This window comes from Oncorhynchus keta, chromosome 10, assembly GCF_023373465.1.
Source record: "Oncorhynchus keta strain PuntledgeMale-10-30-2019 chromosome 10, Oket_V2, whole genome shotgun sequence".
NCBI classification, from domain to species: Eukaryota; Metazoa; Chordata; class Actinopteri; order Salmoniformes; family Salmonidae; genus Oncorhynchus; species Oncorhynchus keta.
Window position 1 is genome coordinate 60848343 of NC_068430.1, and position 19041 is coordinate 60867383.

General features: G+C 41.1%; 2 protein-coding genes across 2 annotated transcripts in view; both read right to left on the bottom strand.

The window, feature by feature from the left end:
• LOC118389121 (inactive tyrosine-protein kinase 7-like) overlaps positions 1–5547 on the bottom strand; it is a 35252-nt gene extending 29705 nt beyond the window's left edge. The window contains exon 1 of the mRNA XM_035778897.2: positions 5055–5547. Within this exon, the coding sequence (XP_035634790.1) occupies positions 5055–5181 (127 nt within the window). The 5' untranslated portion in view covers positions 5182–5547. The remainder of the gene's footprint in view (positions 1–5054) is intronic.
• A 490-nt stretch (positions 5548–6037) lies between these two features.
• On the bottom strand, positions 6038–17941 carry LOC118389122 (heme-binding protein 1-like). Its single transcript, XM_035778898.2, has 6 exons — positions 17826–17941; positions 12542–12727; positions 11977–12068; positions 11380–11521; positions 10883–11066; positions 6038–9704 (listed from the first exon to the last, which is right to left on the bottom strand). Exons 2-6 carry the CDS (start codon positions 12699–12701, stop codon positions 9530–9532), a joined length of 753 nt encoding a protein of 250 aa, XP_035634791.1. The 5' UTR covers positions 12702–12727; positions 17826–17941; the 3' UTR covers positions 6038–9529.
• Positions 17942–19041: the final 1100 nt, after the last annotated feature.

Sequence of the window (19041 nt, forward strand, 5' to 3'; positions counted from 1 at the left end):
CATAACCTGAAAGGCCACTCAGCAAGGAAGAAGCCACTGCTCCAAAACCACCATAAAAAAAGACTACTGTTTGCAACTGCACATGGGGACAAAGATCGTACATCTTGGAGAAATGTCCTCTGGTCTGATGAAACAAAAATAGAACCGTTTGGCCATAATGACCATCATTATGTTTGGAGGAAAAAGTAGGACGCTTGCAAGCCGAAGAACACCATCCCAACCGTGAAGCACGGGGGTGGCAGCATCATGTTGTGGAGGTGCTTTGCTGCAGGAGGGACTCGTGCACTTCCCAAAATAGATGGCCTCATGAGAAAGGAAAATTATGTAGATATATTGAAGCAACGTCTCAAGACATCAGTCGTCAGGAAGTTAATGCTTGGTCGCAAAGGGGTCCTCCAAATGGACAATGACCCCAAGCATACTTCCAAAGTTGTGGCAAAATGGCCTAAGGACAACAACGTCAAGGTATTGGAGTGGCCATCACAAAGCCATGATCTCACTCCCATAGAAACCTTGTGGGCAGAACTGAAAAGGTGTGTGCGAGCAATAAAAGCTGAAATAAATCATTCCCTCTTCTATTATTCTGACATTTCACATTTTTAAAATAAAGTGGTGATCCTAACTGATCTAAAACATGGAATTTTTACTAGGATTAAATGTCAGGAATTGTGAAAAACTGAGTTTAAATGTATTTGGCTAAGGTGTATGTCCTGTGTGATACAGCCTGCTTTAGCCCCGCCTTTGTCCTGTGTGACACAGCCTGCTGTAACGTCGCCTATGTCCTGTGTGACACAGCCTGCTTTAGCCCCGCCCATGTCCTGTGTGATACAGCCTGCTGTAGCGTCGCCTACTTCCTGTGTGATATAGCCTGCTTTAGCGTCGCCTATGTCCTGTGTGATATAGCCTGCTTTAGCGTCGCCTACTTCCCGTGTGATATAGCCTGCTTTAGCGTCGCCTACTTCCTGTGTGATATAGCCTGATCTAGCGTCACCTACTTCCTGTGTGATATAGCCTGATCTAGCATCGCCTATGTCCTGTGTGGGTGCTGTTGGTTTAAGAGAAAGTTCACTCAACTTACAAATGTACTTCACATTAAGGGTAATATTACCAAGAAAATTATCTATACTACCGTCAGCAGCCCAACACTGGCTGTATAGCAAGGTAAACAAACCAATATTAGATTGCCGGCTCTCCAGGTACATAGACCACTCTCTAAATATCTATAAGACAAGTTACATTTGCAATCAACGTCAACTATTCCTCTAACTGAAACCTCCTTGGACGCAGTCCATATTCCAGGACTTCAAGGCAAAGGATGTTTCACATTATACACTGTAGGTTTTAATCAAGACACAGGGCCATCTTGTTAGGGGAAAAGGGCTCACAATATGGTTTTGATGTAAAATTATCTGAAGACATTTTTATTTCCCCTCTGAAGCCCCAGAAGGCAAACTGTTGATATTTCAAACAATACATGGAGCCTTGCATTTAAAACAGTCCAATAAGACTGGGGGCTTTTTCCACTTAATTATAGTATCAAAATCCTACTACAGCGTATCATCCTTCTCAGTTGTCTTAGTTTAGAATAAACAAAAAATGATTGTGAGCCCAATTCAGAGCAAAGGGACTTGCCAAGTGAAATGATACTACATCTGTCTTTGCAATTACAGTGAATGCTTCTAAAGTATTTTTCCCAGACCATTCCTGATTTCCATAACAATGGAATGAGATAGTCCCCCTTGAGTTCTAAAGATCAAGCAAGCCCCTCAACTACCTGTGAAGTCTCATCAGGCTGCTTTTATCTCTTGGGTTTCCATGCAAATGTGGTGCCATTTCCTCCAGAGACCCTGAGGCCAACAACAAACCCCCCAACACACTTTCCTCCATCTCTCCAAAAAGATACAAATGCATTCTCTGACTGTTTCTCTACACTCCCACTTACCTACAAGAGAAAAAAGATATACAGTAGTTATACATTGGGGAAGGACCAAAGCAAAAGCATTGAGCTTGAGCCATACCACTATAATAATATAATAATATATGCCATTTAGCTGACGCTTTTATCCAAAGCGACTTACAGTCATGTGTGCATACATTCTATGTATGGGTGGTCCTGGGAATCGAACCCACTACCCTGGTGTTACAAGCGCCATGCTCTACCAACTGAGCCACAGAAGGACTAGAGTACCTTAAACTTTTACAAGTGGCTTTAGCCTGCAGCATAGATAAATTACCCTTCTGCATGCTGTACTACAGTATGTGCCTTATCAACGCATGCATAGGGATCCTACAATTGAGTTATAGAATCTCTATGAACATGTCATTCCTGACAAGCTCTAACAATCAGCATGTGCTGCCCAATTAGAAATGGAGCTACAAGATGATTGGGAAAAGTTGGAGCATTAATTACACCTGCTCTCCATGACAGACTGACGTGGTGAATCCAGGTGAAAGCTATGATCCCTTATTGATGTCACTTGTTAAATCCACTCCAATCCGTGTAGATGAAGGGAAGGAGACAAGTTAAAGGAGAACTTTTAAGCCTTGAGACATTTTTATTTATTTATTTAACCAGGTAGGCTAGTTGAGAACAAGTTCTCATTTGCAACTGCAACCTGGCCAAGATAAAGCATAGCAATGTGAACAGACAACAGTTACATATGGAGTAAACAATAAACAAGTCAATAACGTAGTAGAAAAAAGGAGAATATATATATACATTGTGTGCAAAAGGCATGAGGAGGTAGGCAATAAATAGGCCATAGGAGTGAATAATTACAATTTAGCAGATTAACACTGGAGTGATAAATGATCAGATGAACATGTGCAGGTAGAGATACTGGTGTGCAAAAGAGCAGAAAATAAAATAAAAACAGTATGGGGATGAGGTAGGTAAATTGGGTGAGCTATATACCAATGGACTATGTACAGCTGCAGCGATCGGTTAGCTGCTCAGGTAGCAGATGTTTAAAGTTGGTGAGGGAGATACAAGTCTCCAACCACAGCGATTTTTGCAATTCGTTACAGTCACAGGCAGTAGAGAACTGGAAGGCAGCCAAATGAAGTTTTGGCCGCCGTGCTACGGGTGGGTGTTGCCATCGTGACCAGTGAACTGAGATAAGGCGGAGGTTTACCTAGCATAGACTTGTAGATGACCTGGAGCCAGCGGGTCTGGCGACGAACATGTAGCGAGGGCCAGCCGACTAGGGCATACAGGTCGCAGTGGTGAGTGGTATAAGGTGCTTTAGTAACAAAACGGATGGCACTGTGATAAACTGCATCCAGTTTGCTGAGTAGAGTATTGGAAGCTATTTTTGAGCTATCGGTAGGATAGTCAGTTTTACATGGGTAAGTTTTGCGGCGTGAGTGAAGGAAGCTTTGTTGCGAAATAGAAAGCCGACTAGATTTGATTTTGGATTGGAGATGTTTGATGAGTCTGGAAGGAGAGTTTGCAGTCAGCCAGACACCTAGGTGCTTATAGATGCCCACATATTCTAGGTCGAAACCATCCAGGGTGGTGATGCTAGTCGGGCGTGCGGGTGCAGGCAGCGAACGGTTGAAAAGCATGCATTTGGTTTTACTAGCGTTTAAGAGCAGTTGGAGTCCACGGAAGGAGTGTTGTATGGCATTGAAGCTCATTTGGAGGTTAGATAGCACAGTGTCCAAAGAAGGGCCAAGAAGTATACAGAATGGTGTCGTCTGCATAGAGGTGGCTCAGAGGGAATCGCCTGCAGCAAGAGCAACGTCATTGATATATACAGAGAAAAGAGTCGGCCCGAGAATTGAACCTTGTGGTACCCCCATAGAGACTGCCAGAGGACCGGACAACATGCCCTCCGATTTAACACACTGAACTGTCTGAGAAGTAGTTGGTGAACCAGGCAAGGCAGTCATTAGAAAAACCGAGTCTGCCGATAAGAATATGGTATGGTGATTGACAGAGTCGAAAGCCTTGGCCAGGTCGATGAAGACGGCAGATTGTGTATTCGTGCCATTCAGAGGGTGAAAGGGCAAGACAAAAGTGCCTTTGAACGGGGCATGGTAGTAGGTGCACCGGTTTGTCTCAAGAACTGCAATGCTGCTGAGGTTTTCCACACTCAACATTTTCCTGTGTGTATCAAGAATGGTCCACCATCCAAAGGTCCTCCAGCCAACTTGATACAACAGTGGGAAGGAAGCATTGGAGTCATCATGGGCCAGCATCCCTGTGGAACACTTTCGACACCTTGAGTCCATGCCCCAATGAATTGAGCCTGTTCTGAGGGCAAAGGGGGGTGCAACTCAATATTAGTTAGGTGTTTTTAATGTTTTGCACACTCCGTGTAGGCCAGTCACTTCCCCCACCCTCTTCAACCCAGGTCTGGCCATATTCTATGAAAGAGCCTGTTGAATCAAGCTGAGCAATAGGGAACCTTCTAAAGCCAGGCCATGCCAACATGAACATTGCATACAACCAATACAGATCATTATTCTGCCCAAAAACAGTTTTCAGCCATGGTCCTGTTATGAGCTCAAATGACATACTGTAAAATTCATATTGTTATGGAAATATTATGGAAATTGAAGGATTAACATGTGTGGCATTGGAAGACAGTTCTTTGTGTGCCCTGCAACGCTGTCAATTTAAAGACCCAGGCTGAAGGGGATATTACATGGGTCATGACAGTATGAAAACGAACCAACTGGACAATAAAAAAAAATACAAATGAGTAACACGTTTTTCACTGACTATGTTTTCAGTAACATGGAGTTTTTAGGGAGGGGGTGACGACGAGTTTACAGCCGTTAACTATAACACTAGCCTTTTGTAGAGTAAAGGTTTAAAAAAAACGCCAAGACAACTTTGTTAGTGGGCACTTACAACTTGGGCTATTTGATAACCAAGATGGGTTCCTCAGTAGCGTCCTCTAGTAAACATTTTTCAGAAAGAAAGCTTGCTTGTTACATTGATGTAGTAGTCTATAGTAGAACATTGTACCGGCTGATAAACACACTTTCATTTAACAGATACATTTATAACACCCGACGGGCTTGTGGCTACTTTGTCTTCTTACCTTTGGTGAAAATAAGAAACAGGATAGTAGTGGTGTGTATTGTCGGCATGACTCCTCGTCTACGCCTATTCGCCGAGTTCAGGTTACTCTCTGTGAAACATTTATTTTCTGTGGACGGTAACTCCATAATAGAACTCAAGCAAAGTCAGCCACAACTACGTTAAATCATTCGCACAAGAAAACGAGACCCGAAACCAAGGGCAGTCAACGCGAAAACGACCAGCGTTTCACAAGACCTCTAAAAAAGTACTCCGACAAGAGCAACGATAAACGACTGCTTTGTCTCTAGTGGTCGTCCGATGACGATACGACTGTTGCACGCGCAATTCGTAAACGTGAAGACGTAGGACCTATTCCATTATTTCAAATAATGACAAGAAAATTCAAAGAAGAAATGTGCCTACATGCCATTCCTTCAACACTATTAAATGAAAGTAGCCTTTCCCTTTTTCTCCCTCTCTCTCTCTCTCTCCTTAGCTCCCACTTTGGATGAGAAGCTTCCGGTGTTTGGAGAAGAGAGGGGGGGGATGGGGGGCACGAAAGGTAAAAAAAATAATTTAAAAAAAAGTGTAGCCTTAGGTCAAACGTGCCAATTTTGCACTTTTTCTGTGCAAACATAACAGGTACACATTTTTCTGTAGGCCCAAGCACATACAACTTGTTTTGAATATTTTATTATTTGGATTAAAGGCCAAGGCTATCTTTCGGGCTACATCCTAAACCATTTAAAATACATATAAAATGTAAATATGGATAAGGATAAATGAAGAGACTATTACAAAATTTAATGAGACAAGGTAGTTGTTAGAAAGGGATACTTTTGTAATTTTAGCTGTGTAAGATTTTTGGACAGAGGCGGTATACTAATAAGACACACTGTGACATAGCCAAATAACCACAAATATAACAAATGGTATTTGACAGGTATGTGGGGATTTTTTTTTTTTTTCTGAGTGGAAACAATCATGTCCTTCACACCAAGCCACACATTTTTGTTTTAATTTTATTTGCATTTTACATAAAAATACAAATCATACAGTGCAAAGATTATAAAAGCTGTCATTGTATACAGTGTCTTAAGTATTCACACCCCTTTATTTTCCCCACATTTTGTTGTTACAAAGTGGGATTGAAACTGTTTTAATTGTGATTTGTCATCATTGATCTACACAAAATACTATGTAATGTCAAAGTGGAAGAATATTTTTAACATAAAAATATGTCAACTAAAATGCTAATATATCTTGATTAAGTCTCAGAACTAAGCACACCTGCATTGTATAATATTTGCCCATTATTATTTTTTTTAAGTTCTTCAAGCTCAAGTTGGTTATAGATCTTTGCTAGTCAGCTATTTTCAAGTCTTGCCCTAGATTCTTCAGCAGATTTAAGTCAAAACTGTAATTAGGCCACTCACTCACATTCTGTTGTCTTGGTTAGCAACTCCAGTGTAGATTTGGGCTTGTGATTTAGGTTATTGTCCTGCTTAAAGGTGAATTTATCTCCCAGTGTATGTTGGAAAGCAGACTGAACAAGGTTTCCTATAGGATTTTGCCAGTGCTTAGCTTTATTCCATACATGTTTTTCCCCAAAATCTCCCTACTCCTTGCCGATGACAAACATACCCATAACATGATGCAACCAAAACCATGCTTGAAAATATGACAAGTGGTACTCAGTGATGTGTTTTTGCCCCAAATATAATGCTTCATATTCAGGACAAAAAGTACCTTTCTTTGCCACATTTTTTTGCAGTATGAAGTGCCTTGTTGCAAACAGGATGCATGTTTTGGAATATTTTTTATTCTGTACAGGCATCCTTCTTTTCACTCTGTCATTTAGGTTAGTATTGTGGAGTAACTACAATGTTGAAGATTAAACTCTGTAACTGTTTTAAATCCCTGAGTGGTGCAAATGAGTTAGGAAGGACGCCTGGATGTTTGTAGTGACTAATTAATAACTCCACCATGCTCATTGGGATATTCAGTGTAATTCTTTTTAACACATCTACCATTCGGTAACCTTATTTGCAAGGCATTGGAAAACCTCCCTGGTCTTTGTGGTTGAATCTGTACTTGAAATTCATTACTCGATTAAGGGACCTTAAAAATAATTGTATGTGTGGGGTACAGACAGGGTAATCATTCAAAGGTAATGTTAACCACTAATGCTGAACAGAGTCCATGCAACTTATGAGAATTGTTAAGCACATTTTTACTCCTGAATGCATTTAGGCTTGCCATAACAAAGGGATTGAATACTTAAGAAATGTCAGCCTTTCATTTTTAAATGTAAAAAAAAAAAAAAAAAAAAAAAAATCCACCTTGACATTATGCAGTATTGTGCGTAGAGCAGGGACCAAATAGCTCAGGCTGTAACACAACAAAATGTGTCAAATGTAAAAGGAGTGTGAATAATTTGTGAAGGCACTGTACATTAAGTGTAAATGTATATCAAATCTCCATTCATTTACTCTGGGAATATTTTAAGTAGTTTAAAGATGCACTATGCAGAAATCTCTCTGCCATTTCCTGGTTGCTAAAATTTTACATTTCTATTTATGAGACAAAACAAGTATAGTGTACAGAATCATTGTACCATCTAAACCGCTGTGAAATATATTTTCCATAACCAAAAATATTGTATTTATAGCTGGTGTACAAAACCAAAAGAGGCAAAAACAAAACTTTAGAAGGGAAGCATAGAAATAACACACAGAACAGACGTACCACGTCTTAGACTTGCATTCAATGAGAATGACAGTTCTATAACTCTTCACATTTCTATGTGAATTTGGTCAGGTCGCCATAAAATTGAAGCAATCCACTAAAATTCACACTGCAATTTTTAAATGTATGCTTTGATAACAGCATAGAAATACAAGGTCACAAAAGAGAGGACGGGTGCAATTTTAACATATCAAAAGTATACCATACAAATTATTGGAGAATGGAAACAAATACAACTAATGCACTTATTCTGGAAACATTTCAAGGCATATATAAGAGACAAGCACAGTAAGAGCACATCATTTGGCCATGCTGAACAAATGTTCATAAGTCACTTTAATTAAACTTCCATTCCCCAACCATCATTAACTATAGTTATGAATCTTCAAAAAATAAAAATAATTATAATTGTAAAATGTAACAAGGCAAGTCAGTTATGAACAAATTCTTATTTACAATGACGGCCTTAAAGCTTGAGCCTTCCTCAATATCTAAAGTGCCTGGTCACAGTCTCAGCTCCATTTACAACTAACCTCACCAAAAACCAATCTATTAATTTGTGAGATAGTCGTTACTCACCAATAAGCAAATGGATAGACAAAAAAAAAACATTACACAAACGTTACTGTTTGGTTGACACCTAGTGGCAACTGAAGGTAACAAATGACATATCTGTCTATCATTTTGAGGCTGGGGGAAGGGGGATAGTCATTTGAGAACAGTTGTTTACTTTCAGACACCTATACCCAAAATCACTACACCAGCCTCAAAATCTTGGTAAAGCAGCAGAGTGTGGGTAAAATTCACTAGCAGGGGAAAAAAGACAGTTAAGAGTAAGAGGACACCCACATATCATAGCAAATAACTTTGAATGATAAAGTTGTCAGAATTACCTATGGATAATAATAAAGTTAAACCTGGATGCCTACTCTAGTCAACAGCAAATACAACATTTTAGTAATAGGTTACAGTCCCACAAGACACAACCATTATAGTTTAGAAAAACGTTATGGTATCATTACGAAAAAAATATATTAAAACATTTGCACTCACTACTGTAACTCGCTCTGGATAAGAGCATCTGCTAAATTACTCAAATCTAAAAAGTAAATTAATTTCAGTCCATTTCTAAAACAACGTGTTTCACACATTGTGTGACACTAGTTTGCAATGATTTGATCACTAATTTGTTACATAAAAAGCAAGAAAAATAAAATAAAGATAAAACATGACAGAAATATAAGCATTAACTCTTGTAATTCCCAGACAGTTTTTCACAGAGCTACAATATACTTGTATTTTAAACACCATATTTGGCTGTGTATATGGTATAAATGCCACTGAAGTTAGTCTTTCCTTGTGCTCCCCTGGAGCATAAACATACAATCTCAGTGAATGTTAAAGAAGTATTTTCCATACCTACTATATACCTAATACCATCTTTAAAGTAATCTTGTCATCTTTACAGCTAAAACCAACCCAAGAGCCATTCCTCCCATTTTAATCCATACTCCATCTCCATTACAGGAATCATCTGGATTGTGTTCATTATGGCACGCAAAAACAAAAGTTTATAAAAAAAACATTTTGTACCAGAAACTAAAAATGAGTGCTGCTTATTGGACCAAGTCCAGGTAGTCCTTCCCCGTTTGTCCCTTTTATTCTGTTTTGCACCCAATGAACATGACCCTAGGGGCACAGAAGGGTGGGATTGGGGGGGTGATACAGGAGGATGTTATAAGAGCTTTAGGGGTCTCGTCGGATGAACCAGATCTCGTTTCTGCGGCAGGACACCCCAGGGTTGTCGTAGACGGCCACCATGTAGGAGTTGCGATGCATTTCCTCGCTGGGGCCCAGCATCTCCCACAGCAGGTTGATTTGAGGCATGATTGTCTCCTCCGTGGTGGTGCCGAAGAACGTCCTACAGAAGACCGCATTTGTTATTCGTGTTTAAATAAATACTGGCATTACTGCTATTAAGTGATTATTTTCTACCTACAGTATTTTACCCAGACATTGTACCAATGCAAAGTAGTGTGTGAGTCTAGCTAGTAAGTATCCATTATCTATAGAAGTTAGCATAATTAATACTGTTTGGGCTGATTCCCCACACACAGATTAAGCCTAGTAGTGGACAACAACAAGAAAGAAGCTCAACGTAGACTCCATTGAAAGTGCTTTTAAATTCAGGACTGGGCTTAAAAAGGTTCTACAGCTACACCATCGAGAGCAGCCTGACTGGTTGCATCACTGCCTGGTATGGCAACTGTTCGCCCTCCGACCATAAGGCACTACAGAGGGTAGTGCGAACGGCCTAGGACATCACCGGGGCCAAGCTCCCTGCCATCCAGGACCTCTATACCAGGCGCTGTCAGAGGAAGGGCCTACAAATTGTCAGACTCCAGCCACCCTAGTCACAGACTGTTCTCTCTGCTACCGCACGGCAAGCGGTACCGGAGCACCAAGTCTAGGTCCAAGAGGCTTCTAAACAGCTTCTACCCCCAAGCCATAAGAATCCTGAACACCTAATCAAATGGCTACCCAGACTATTTGCATTGCCCCCCACCCTCTTTTACACCACTACTGCTCTCTATTATCATCTATGCATAGTCCCTTTAATAACTCTACCCACATGTACATGTTACCTCAAATAACCAGTGCCCCCGCACATCGAGTCTGTACTGGTACTCCCTTGTATATAGTCTCGCTAATGTTATTTTACTGCTGCTCTTTAATTACTTGTTCCTTTTATTTCTTATCCGTATTACTTATAAAAATCAAATAAAAATGTAACTCCATTGTTGGTTAGGGGTTTGTAAAGTAAGCATTTCACTGTTGTATTCGGCGCATGTGACTAATACAATTTCATTTAATTTCATCTGTGTCTGGGAAACCAGCCAATATAGTAAAAAAAACATGGATATTATCACTAATCTGACTAATTATTTCCACCCATTTTGGCTATACATTGTCCATTTTTACATGTAGATATGTAAATAGGTCAGAATAGGTCTCAAAACCACAGGCGAAGTAGAATAGACCTCAAATCAAGCCTGGGACTTGAGTACCGAAGTCAGCCAGAGGTGGGAGTGTCCTTACAGGGTGATGACTCGTAAAGCCTCCCTTTGGAGTATGGTGATGTCTGGGTCCGTTGGCTGGGGCGGGTTGGCCTGGAACTGAGCAGGCAGGTAGTATGCCGTCAAGATGTCCTTCTGAAAGCCATTGCCGTCCTCCAGCATTTGGATACTGTTCACAATGGGTACAGTCATTCCCAAATAGCGTCCTGTTGATACGAGAGTGTGCTATTATGCTTACTCATTGTTACACTGTTCTTACAATCCTTAGGGCTATGGTAAGGATTAGGATTACTTATGTAAGCACAGTGTAATAATGACTAAATAATATACAATAGAGTGGAGGCCCCAAATCAATAAATTGTGGATACACTGTACTTAGGGTTATGATAAGGGTTACTGCTGTAAGTAGGGTGGAACAATGAAAGATTACAATATAGTTGAAACAATGAGTGATTACAATAGATGTTGCACTATACTTACATCAATAATTACACAGTAACATGAACACTAAGGCCTTACCGACAGAGTTTTCCTTGCAGATGAACTTCATGAGTTTCATAAAGCCCATGGAGATGCTCTGCTCGTACAGCTTCTCCCCTTTAGTGATGCACGCCCACTTCCCTGCAGGGTACATCCTCTCCTCAAACAGCACCTCGCCCATCTGAAGAAATAGACAAACACACACTTCGTTATCCAGGGAATATAAGAGATCTTCCACTTCACTTAGCACTCAAGCAATGGCATGGATTCTCAAGCTGAAACACAGACGCGCACACACACACACCCAACATAAATTGCACTCAAGCAAACGCATGGCTGGTCATAAGGCAACACAAACACACAGATTGTACACACCACATTGCACTCAGGCATTTACACAAATCCATGTGTACATACACACAGCTTTCATGATTTATTTTATTATTATTCAAACACTCAAAAGTGCATGTGCCAGACACTCAAAAGAACGACAAGAAAATGGCTTCATTTAGCTTTTACTAAAGACTTTCCTTCACTTCCTGACATTACATAGACAGATGACCCAGAAAATGGAACAGCCAGCCAACATATCAACCATTGTCATCCTGACCTAAGTGGAAGGGAGACATACTTTACCTTTTCATGCTGAGAGATGCAGGAAAAGGGGACCTGCTCTCTCTCTTGGGCTTGGTTCCGCTGCGTCAGCTCTTGAATTGGTCCTGTCATTTCTATCAAAACAACACAGGGGCCTCCTCGTTTTTTTTTTTTTTTAAAGAGGACAGAGAGCAGTGTGAGAGCAAACCTCACTGGCAAAAACCTCAACGGAACCAAGTGAAGTGGGGGGAAATTCGTCATTGGCTTATGCTTCATAAAAGGAACACAGTGCTAATGTCAAGTATTCAAGTCTCTAGGAAAATGGGCATGCTCTAATAGCTATAAGCTTCTCACTAGACCCTAAACTGATACCCATTTGAGTAAGCCATGATAGAGACTTCAATACACACACTATAACAATCAAGTCATACTGCTGAACTGCAGACAAGATGTAGCAACTAGAATCTGAGATTTTATTTAAACTGTTGGAAGAAACCATGTCCTGTTGAAAAGAGTCTGATTTCTCAGACTGATTGTCTCCAAATACACTGTTGCCAAGCAACTACCTCAAATGGGACTATTTTACTCCACCGCCTATTTCGCTTACCTCGGGGGACGGACACCTGGTGTGTGCTGGCGATCGCCTGCCAATGGGTGTACAGCCTCTGCTGCTCGTCATCCTCCATTGGCTCAGGGTTGTCAGTGATGTCATTGTCCAGCTCTTCATCCTCCAATCCGTCAAGATCCTCGAGGGAGATTAGCGCCATTGTTTTTGTCGACAGGCCGGGTAGATCTGCAAATACAAGACCAAGAAGACAAATGTTACTTTCCTAGAAATAGGGCCATTGTTAATGTCCATTTCACCTGGGTATTTAGGCCTACTAATAAATTACTTGGTTGTGGCATGGCTGGTCTAGTGTTAATGCTGCAGCCTCCGCCACACGTCTACAGTGTCGGTATTGGTTTGAATTGGGATTTACCGCCCTTTGACACAAAAGTCTCCAACTTTCCCCACGGTCACCCAAATTCACGATTTGTTCAATAAAATCAGAAAATCCCATACATACAATAAAAAGACACGATCAAACTGTAACAATGTATATTACACTGGAATAACCAATTATTTTTGTAAGTACCAAAAGTAACTATTGTTAAAATGTCCCATTAAAAAGCACATGAAAACAGTACCATCAAATAATATGCTACCATACCATTACCAGTAGAAAATAGAACACTTGACATGTTTCAGTCATTTATTCACTGAATGTAGGCTACAGAGGACATATTATGATTTGTACAGTATCACAGACAGGCTGATGTAATACCATGTAGGTACATGAAGCTGTTTTGACACAGACTTCACTATTCACGGGATCATATCAAACCTGCTAGTCAGACCTTTTCAAAGAAGCTTAAGGGGGATTGGTGCCTGTGGTAGGAGGCTTATCACCATCTCCGCAAATTACCAGAAAGGGCACCATATGGTAGACAAATGTGAGTTTTATTACAAATGGCCAATTACATATTATATCAGATGAAAGGGTATACATTTATTGTTCCATAACATTTGTTGCCGCATAATAAGTCTTAGGCAAAAAATGCATAACATTTCAAGTGAGGGCTCCAAATCAAGGTGGTTCATTCACAAAAGTGTCAGCTGCAGTCAAAGAAATCCTATAATTCTATGGCTACAGTAATGTGAACAAATCTTATACACCATATAAGTCATTAGCGGCAGGGTAGCCTGGTGGTTAGAGCGTTGGACTAGTAACCGGAAGGTTTCAAGTTCAAACCCCCTAGCTGACAAGGTACACATCTGTCATTCTGCCCCTGAACTGGCAGTTAACCCACTGTTCCTAGGCTGTCCTTGTTCTTAACTGACTTGCCTAGTAAAATAAAAAAATACGTTTTTAAAAAGCTCATATATGCTTATAAGAAGTAATAAAGCATTTTACCTGTCAGATTTTAATGTTAGCTTATAGGGCTTTTGTAACAAACTTAAATAAACACAGTAGCCTACACCGTCGGGCTACTGTTGTGCCATCACGGGGACACAGGTTTGAAAATGTACAGTAAAGAAACAGCACAAATTCATCTTTATTGCACACGCTACAGGACTGTTTTGGGACTGTTTTGCTAGCACAGACTAGAATATGTTCTGGGATTCATTGAACGGCATTGAGGATTATACCACCTCAGTCACCGGCTTCATCAATAAGTCTATTGATGACATCCCCACAGTGACAGTATGTACATAGCCCAACCAGAAGCCGTGGATTACAGGCAACATCCGCACCGAGCTAAAGGCTAGGGCTGCCGCTTTCAAGGAGCGGGACACTAACCCGGACGCTTATAAAACATTGCGCTCTGCCCTCTGACGAACCATCAAACAGGTAAAGGGTCATTACAGGGCTAAGACTGAATCCTACTACACCGGCTCTGACGCTCGTCAGATGTGGCAGGGCTCGCAAACTATTACGGACTACAAAGCTGCCCAGTGACGCGACCCTACCAGATGGGCTAAATGCCTTTTATTGGTTGCTTCGAGGCAACCAACACTGAAGCATGCATGATAGCACCAGCTGTTCCGGACGACTGTGTGATCCCGCTCTCCGTAGCCAATGTGAGCAGGACAGGTAAAACAGGTCAACATTCACAAGGCCGAGGGGCCAGAGGGATTACCAGGACGTGTACTCAATGCATGCGCGGACCAACTGGCAAGTGTCTTCACTGACATTTTTAACATCTCCCTGTCGGAGTCTGTAATACCTACATGTTTCAAGCAGACCAACATAGTCCCTATGCCCAAGAACACTAAGGTAACCTGCCTAAATGACTAACGCCCCGTAGCACTCACGTCTGTAGCCATGAAGTGCTTTGAAAGGCTGGTCATGGCTCACATCAACTCCATCATCCCGGAGGTCATCACTAAGCTAAGGACCCTGGGACTAAACACCTCCCTCCGCAACTGGACCCTGAACTTCCTGACGGGCCACCCCCAGGCAGTCAGGGTGGGCAACAACACATCTGCCAAGCTGATCCTCAACACGGGGGCACCTCATGGATGAGTGCTTAGTCCCCTCCTGTACTCCCTGTTCACCCACGACTGCGTGGCCAAGCACGACTCCAACAGCATCATTAAGTGTGCTGACAACAACAGTGGTAAGCCTGATCACCGACAACAATGAGGCAGCCTATAGGGAGGAGGTTAGAAGTCTGACAGTGTAATGCCAGGACAACAACCTCTCCCACAACTTGAGCAAGACAAAGGAGCTGATCGTGGACTACAGGAAAAGGAGGCCCGAACACGCTTCCATTCACATCGACAGCCTGTAGTGGAGCAGGTCGAGAGTATCAAGTTCCTTGTTGTCCACATCACCAACAAAATATCATGGTCCAAACACCTGAAGACAGTTGTGAAGAGTGCACAACAACACATTTTCCCCCTCAGGAGATTAAAAAGATTTGTCATGCGTCCCCAGATTCTCAAAAAGTTCTACAGCTGCACTATCGAGAGCATCCTGACCGGTTGCATCACCACCTGGTATGGCAACTGTTCGACATCTGACCGTAAGGCGCTACAGAGGGTAGTGCGTATGGCCCAGTACATCATTAGGGGTCAAGCTTCCTGCCATCCAGGACCTATATACTAGGCTGTGTCAAAGGAAGGCCCAAAAAATTGTCAAAGACTCCAGTCACCCAAATCATAGACTGTTCTCTCTGCTACCACACGGCAAGCAGTACCGAAGGGCCAAGTCTAGGTCCAAAAGGGATCCACCAAACCATAAGACTGCTGAACAATTAATCAAATGTCCACCCGAACTATTTACATGGACCCCCCTGCCCTTTGTTTTTACACTGCTGCTACTCCCTGTTCATTATCTATGCAGTCACTTTATCCCTACCTACATGTACAAATTACCTAGACTAACCTGTACCCCTGCACATTGACCATGTTGGGGTGGCAGGTAGCCTAATGGTTAGAGCATTGGGCCAGTAACCGAAAGGTTGCTGGATTAAATCCCTGGGCTGACAACGTAAAAATCTGTTGTTCTGCCCCTGAACAAGGCGTTAACCCACTGTTCCCCGGTTGGCCGTCAATGTAAATAAGAATTTATTCTTAACTGACTTGCCTAGTTAAATAAAGGTAAAATAAAAACATATAGCCTTGTTATTGTGTTACTTTTATTAAAATATTTTACTTTTGTTTATTTAGTAAATATTTTCTTAACTCTATTTCTTGAACTGCATTGTTGCTTACGGGCTTGTAAGCATTTCACAGTAAGGTCTACTACACCTTTTGTACTCGGCGCATGTGACAAATACATTTCGATTTGAAAAGCTGATTATTGCTTCATCTGGAAATGTTGTTCCGAGGCTTCTTTTCAAGGGTGTGACGCAATTGTGGAGCCGCTGGAGGCCAAATTGAGCTAACAATGCGAAGGGCTCTGTGGAGCTCCGCATTGACATGATTGGTTGACTATAGGTGGGGGCGGTATATCCTGTATAAAACACAAACATGGAGTCTTATCAGAAAAAGTTCACAAAATAAATACATATTTATAATACAAAAAGGAGTTTGAACTCCTGGAAGGAGATCAGGGAGGTAAATTGGGATAGATGGATTTGTACACATTCAACAAATCCGATCAAACAAAGTTGATGTGCCAAATCGGTCATGATTGATGTATTGTAACAGGCCCAAAATGTGGTTACTAAAATCAGATGTGGATATACTTGGCTGGTTTCGCTGCATAACGTTTAGAAGTTGTCCCTTTTCAGATTTAGAAGAAGTGCTGCTATGCTCCCGTTCGTATAAGCTGGTAGCATAGCTAGCATTCAGAAATCAGTGGTCGTATTCAGTCGCTTTTAAACTGCAAGGCAGTTGATTGATGACATGAACACGTATTGGGATTGACATCCATACAAGCATTATACTTTGATGTTTACCTCAACATAGTGTAAAATAAACAATAGCCTAAATGTAACCCGATTTTGCTGGATGGGGAGATGCAAGTGGAAAACGGTGCAGCATTTTTACTTAACGATAGAATTGTCTGAGCTCCTACTCCCAACATCTCAGAAGAGGTAAGGTCTTGTCATTTCGTTTGGGCAGTTATTCGTAATTAGCTGACAGGCTATCACTACGAGTGGTGCGGTGCAGACCAATTTATTGGATGCGTACGACAGCTCCCCAAAGCGCAAGTATGAATGCTTTGACTTCAACAGAGGTGGCATCTCAGTAAACGCTGTACTGCTGCTACAGATGCCAGATTGACCATAAATCGTCTTTTACCCCCACATAAACATTTTAAAACTCTGTTTACTGCGGCAGGTGGGTTGCACATTACTCAACACAAACACAAAAACACTACCAGCGCACGCTAACAAATCCACTAAAAGGAGTGCACAGACTTTACTACAACATCCGATTAATCATCGCTGGCGAACAATTAAATGGGCTGTGAACTCACTGCCCGTGTTCGAGAGCGTCAAATCCATGATGCATTGTGCGTAAATGGTGACACTGGCTGAACTACAAATAGTAATGAGTAGTTAATTATGACGCAAGGTAATTTGTAGATCAGTCAGTCGGCTGCAAAGTCGAACAAGAACTGCACTGCATTACAGCAAAAGTAGGTCAACCCTAGGGAGCCAGCACACCCAAAAACGCAGCAAAAATGTCACTGGGGTTGCAAGAACGTATATGCCATGCCATAAAGCTAATAGGCTTTAGGATAGACAGCTTATAATTTTATTTTTGGAATAAACCACAATCGGTTATTAATTGTGTAGGTTCTGTGGACATTTGGGGAATTTACATATTAATGTATGCTTCCCTGAACACTAGTTTAGACCAAAACATTTAGTGATAAAGTCGTTGTTCTTACCTGGTCAACAAAGTACAGGATTGTAGTTGAGCACTACTTCTTCTGACCTACAATCAAAACAGGAGATATAAGTGCAATACCGCACTAGTATTCTGCCAGCAGCACAAACGATGGCGTCACTTTGTATGCGAAGGAAGATTCCTTCAAAATAAAAGCACGCATTTCAAAACATTGAAATGTGGATAACTAAATCGAAAGATACAGTACTACATGTTAATCAATGTCCCCTTTATACTGTGCTTTAAAGTAAATGCAAAAAATGACTTTATTGGAACAATTACAAATATGCTTCTAAAAACATTTTGTAAGACCACTATCAAAACATACGATGTTCAGATCGTTATACTCAGTAGAGTGGGGTCTGTAGAATCTATATATGGTGTTATTTAATGGGGGACTGAAGTCTAAATTCACAGCAGCACTTTATACTCCACCTACAGACCCTACTGAGTATTCCCAACCCACTTTTAACTCCGCAAATACAATCGTTTTTTTTTTAATCGTAAAACCCATACAGTGTGTAATTAATTTACAGTGTATTGCATTGCAATGTATGGAGTGGGTGGAGTCACCAGCACTCTGTATTAAACCCACTGCCCAGCACAAGAGACCAATTTAAGTTTTGCAGACTCTATATTGAGTAATTCCGATTACATATTGTATTTTGTTAAAAAGGTGTATTTATTTAAAGAATGACTGCCCCTAAAATGCAACTAATCCCTTTTAAAAGTGGCCTATGTGGCTTCGATATGAGTCAGAGACATTTATTCTAGTGTCAAAATTGACGACAAAGTCAATTGTCATAAACGCAGTCTCGTCTAAAATAGATTTGTATTTTTTTTAGTATTTGTTTTTTTTATTCGAAAAACTACACTGGAGAAAAATATAAACACAACATGTAAAGTGCTGGTCCCATGTTTCATGAGCTGAAATAAAAGATCCCCGAAATGTTCCATAAGCACAGAAACCTTATTTAGCTCAGATTTTTTGCATAAATTTGTTTACATCCCTGTTAGTGAGCATTTATCCTTTGCCAAGATAATCCATACACCTGACAGGTGTGACATATGAAGAAGTTGAATAAACAGCATGATCGTTACACAGGTTTTCCTTGTGCTGGTGACAATAAAAGGCCACTAACATGTACAGTTTTGTCACAACACAATGCCACAGATGTCTCAAGTAGAGGGAACTTGCAATTGGCATGCTGACTGCA

Bases quoted from the DNA above. Each gene is read 5' to 3' on its own strand.
- LOC118389122 (XM_035778898.2), bottom strand. From the start codon at position 12,701: ATGGCGCTAATCTCCCTCGAGGATCTTGACGGATTGGAGGATGAAGAG. The intron at 11,067-11,379 runs GTAAGGCCTTAG...TCGTATCAACAG, and splicing joins CTGCAAGGAAAACTCTGTCG to GACGCTATTTGGGAATGACT. The intron at 9,705-10,882 runs GTAAGGACACTC...GGTCTTCTGTAG, and splicing joins GCTTTACGAGTCATCACCCT to GACGTTCTTCGGCACCACCA.